This window comes from Triticum dicoccoides, chromosome 2B (genome assembly GCF_002162155.2).
Source record: "Triticum dicoccoides isolate Atlit2015 ecotype Zavitan chromosome 2B, WEW_v2.0, whole genome shotgun sequence".
NCBI lineage: Eukaryota > Viridiplantae > Streptophyta > Magnoliopsida > Poales > Poaceae > Triticum > Triticum dicoccoides.
Genome location: NC_041383.1, coordinates 583,516,553 through 583,520,368, shown reverse-complemented (window position 1 = coordinate 583,520,368; position 3,816 = coordinate 583,516,553). Strand labels below are relative to the sequence as shown.

General features: G+C 46.5%; 1 protein-coding gene across 1 annotated transcript; it reads right to left on the bottom strand.

Moving 5' to 3' along the window:
• Positions 1 to 2,112: 2,112 nt before the first annotated feature.
• Positions 2,113 to 3,598, bottom strand: LOC119368061 (protein G1-like4). The gene is made up of 3 exons (XM_037633422.1): positions 3,424 to 3,598; positions 3,238 to 3,324; positions 2,113 to 2,872 (listed from the first exon to the last, which is right to left on the bottom strand). The coding sequence occupies exon 3, from the start codon at positions 2,860 to 2,862 to the stop codon at positions 2,251 to 2,253; it is 612 nt and encodes a 203-aa protein (XP_037489319.1). The 5' UTR covers positions 2,863 to 2,872; positions 3,238 to 3,324; positions 3,424 to 3,598; the 3' UTR covers positions 2,113 to 2,250.
• Between the last annotated feature and the right edge of the window lie 218 nt (positions 3,599 to 3,816).

The following is a 3,816-nucleotide window of genomic DNA, read 5'->3' as shown; positions in this document are numbered from 1 at the left end:
ATGGAGAGTCTGTTGGTTTCACTTTCATCACTTGCACCCCTTCTATCAATACATGTCTCGTCTCACTGATTTATTTTTTCAAACCACGCGATAACCCCTATTTTTTTAAATTCAAATCAACCCGCACCTCATCGTTTCTGGAGAAAGAAATCCTTCACAAAGCAATCAACAGAAATCAAATAAATTGCCAGTATCAAGAAATGCCTTGCAACCAAACAACAAAATCAACTAAGGTAGTTGTACGGAAAAAAATTATATGAGACCAGGTCTCATATAAACCAGGTGAGACCCGCCCTGATGGATGACATGTGACATTCACAAATCACAAAGCATCTAATCTCTCCCCCCTGATTTTAGGTGAGGGGTGGGGTAGATGCTTTGTGATTTGTGAATGCCACGTGTCATCCATCAGGATGAGTCTCACCTGCTAACCTGTGAGACCTGGTCTCATCGAATTTTTTTTTCGTAGTTGTACGTGCAAAATCTCAATCACATCATATCTCCTACCTTTGCATATGGATTTCCTCCCCTCAGCATATCTCGTTCTCAACCCAATAAATTTTTCCCCTTGCTGAACCACTATAATAAACATGCAACCATTGCAACACATGGGTATTTAGCTAGTCTTGCCTAATTGCTGAGCTAATTTGTGAAGATTCGACCAATACGAAGGTTTACATACCACATGTCATGCTAATCCATTTCTTTCCAGTATAAGGAATTTTCTTTTTGACAGAAGCTTGAATATATACTATTTTGAAATTTAGTTTGGGGTTATTGAATTGTGTTCTGTTGAACAAAATTTATATTTTCTGCTGAAAATAGCCAAAATTTTGAGGTAAAAAATGTTGTGCAAATGGTAAAGTAGACATATTAAGCTGGTTGGATAAACGGGATATTCATAATTTTTGGCAATGCCAAATGGAGCCCAAGTCAAATCGTCTTTCCTTACTTAATTACTTTCCAGCAAAACAGAAAAGACAGTCCTATGCCGATTTGAATGCAGTACCACATGCCAAAATTAATTATTATCATTTCTAAATCTCTAACCTTGACAATATATGACTATATTTGTCAGTGTATGTTGTTCTCTTGACCAATCTGAACCCCTTGTAATGGTTGGTTTATTTATTCCATATATAAAGAAAAGTGCCTTAAATAATGATGCTGATGTGTTCCATTTTCAAATTATGAAACCCTTGCAGCCTATAACTGAATCTGCAGGTCGCATATATGTTTTAACAATCGTATAATAATCCATCAGAAAGATCGACTGAAATGTTAAGCATATGTAGCACACTGATTTCAGAGGTCAGACTAAATAACAACAAAAACCACAAGCACACAGATCATAGATAAAAACTCCAACAAGAATAACATATGCAACTCATTCAACCCCCTATCACATGCATGCATATATATATACTATGCTTCAAGTACCAGGAATACAGAAGAACACATGGAAATAAACAGCTATCCCTCGTGCATGACAGGACAGAAGTACTCAGAAATCCATGAGACAACCACAAGCCACATGCATCCAGCATCAAACACTGGCTGCATCGTACATGCATGCATATGCTTGCGATCCTCATGTGGTGCGAGGCAAAGGCACTGTGCCATCCCCTCAATCGTTGCATGCAACTTGTCATGCACCGTTCACATCAAACCCAGTACCAGTAGTTGTACCCGATCACTGCCTTTCGGTACCATAAAAAGGAAACGGAATAGGAAGCAAAACAAGAAACAATAAGCGATTCTAGATCGAGTTGACACATGATGCGCAGACCGCAGAACGGACACTGCACTACAGACTTACAATCTTGCACGAACCACACACACACACATGCAGCTAGCTGTAGCAAGAGAGATCTCCATACATGTATCTCTCTCTCTCTCTCCCTGCATGCATGTCCCCCTCACTTCACTTCACACTACAGCAAATCATTTTACTTGACTCGATCCTACATGGAAGCAAATTAAACTAGTGATAAACTCGACTAGAACTTAACCCTAGCTAATCAAAGCCAACTAGGTCGAAACACGAGCAATGCAGCAGTGTTCGACGACGACAACTGACAGTACTAGCTGATACACACACGCACAAATGAGAAGTGCAAAGCCATAACCATGCGTGCGCATGCATGCATACGCGAGCGCACATAAAATATATCTGGCATACCGGCCAAATAGGAGATCGATCGATCGACCACCGGCTGGGGGCGGCTCGTCGTCGTCGCGTCTATCAGCTCAGCAACCGGCGGCGGGAGGCGGGCCGGGAGGGGTCTGGTGATGGTTGCCGTGGAAGCTGCCGCTGCTGCTGTCGCCGGCCAGCTGCTGCGGCTTCTTGCGCTTCTTCTTCTCGTAGCTGACGCCGCGGGCGCGGGCCTGGTGCTCGCGGACCTCGCGAAGGTAGAGGCGGACGGCGCGCGCCGCGAAGGGGTTGGACTCGGGGCTGCCGCCGTTCTCCTCGTAGGCGGCGCGGAGGCGGCCGACGAGGGCGTCCAGGCTGCCCCAGGCCTGACGGAGCGGGCACGGGCAGGGTGCCGGCGGGCTAGGGTGGCCGAAGAAGGGGCAGGCCGAGGCGTGCACCTTGGTCTTGCCGAACTGGTCAAGGTAGCGCAGGAACTCCAGGACGTGCGCCCCGCTGCACTGAGCCAGGCTCAGCGGCGGCCGGTGGTTCCGCAGGTACTGCCCGAACGTGTTCCAGTCGCGCCGCTTCTGCGCCTCGTACCTGCTCGGCGACTGCGGGTGCGGAGTGCCCCCTGAGGCCACGGAAAGCGAGGAGGTGATGCTGCTCGAGGAGCCGCCACCGTTGCCCCCTCCAGACAGAGGGCTGTCCGGGTTCGCCGACAGGTCCATGGATCAGCTGCTGAGCAGGAAAAGGAAGGAAGCAGACTCAAGCAAGTGTGACTGTGATCTGAAACTATTTTCTATTAAATTAACTTCTGTAGGGCTTTCCCTTACACTTCTCTTTGCTTAAACAAATGAATAAACTACAACTTGCTATTGGAAAAGAAATAGCACTGTTCCTACATTTCCAGAACCATGATGAGGTCAATGATTACATGTGTGCATATATACTTGAGCTAGCGATCTGTTTGGGAGCAGCTGGTTCTCTCACCATTCGCCACTGCAATTGATGCTTTTAACTTTCTATATAAGCAGTAGATGCAGAAATATTTAGGACGAACAAGAACCTGGAGATCTTTCAGGAAAGGAAATTTTTGGAATCACCTTCGGTGGTGTTGGAAGCTGATCTTGGTTTGGCGCTCTCGGAATTACAGGGCAAAGCCAAATGGTGATGGAGGTTGGCTTGAGAGTCTGCGCGAAGATAGAAAACATCAGAGGACACATACAAGAAAAAGAGAAAGGTTAATTTGGGAGAGCGATCTGGAAAAGCTCATATCTGTTGCTTCTTACTCGGTGGTGGTGGTAGCCAGCAACAGCCAACAGTTGCTTGTGCTGGCTCTCATAGGTCCATCTGGTGATTGGGAAGATGCTGGGAGAGCAGCAGCTTCATCATCTGTTTGTGATGGTGTGGGGGAATTGTATGCTGCTGCCTCTATTTTTAGGGGGGGATGCCGGGGGTGGTGGATGTATTGTTTGGCCTAAAAAGGGGAGATGTGAAATGACTGAGACATGGAGTACACAGTAGTGACCAGTGAGAGAGTGGATGAGATGCACTGCTAGTACTGCTAGGGCTTTTAGGTGCTGAAGGGTGGAGCAGGGACACCGAGTGAGATGAAAGGTGACATGACAAAAGTAAATATTTTTTTAATTGATAGGTCGGTGTACGGCCTAATGGGGGTGTCG

Coding starts and splice junctions, on each gene's coding strand:
- LOC119368061 (XM_037633422.1), bottom strand. CDS start 2,862: ATGGACCTGTCGGCGAACCCGGACAGCCCTCTGTCTGGAGGGGGCAAC.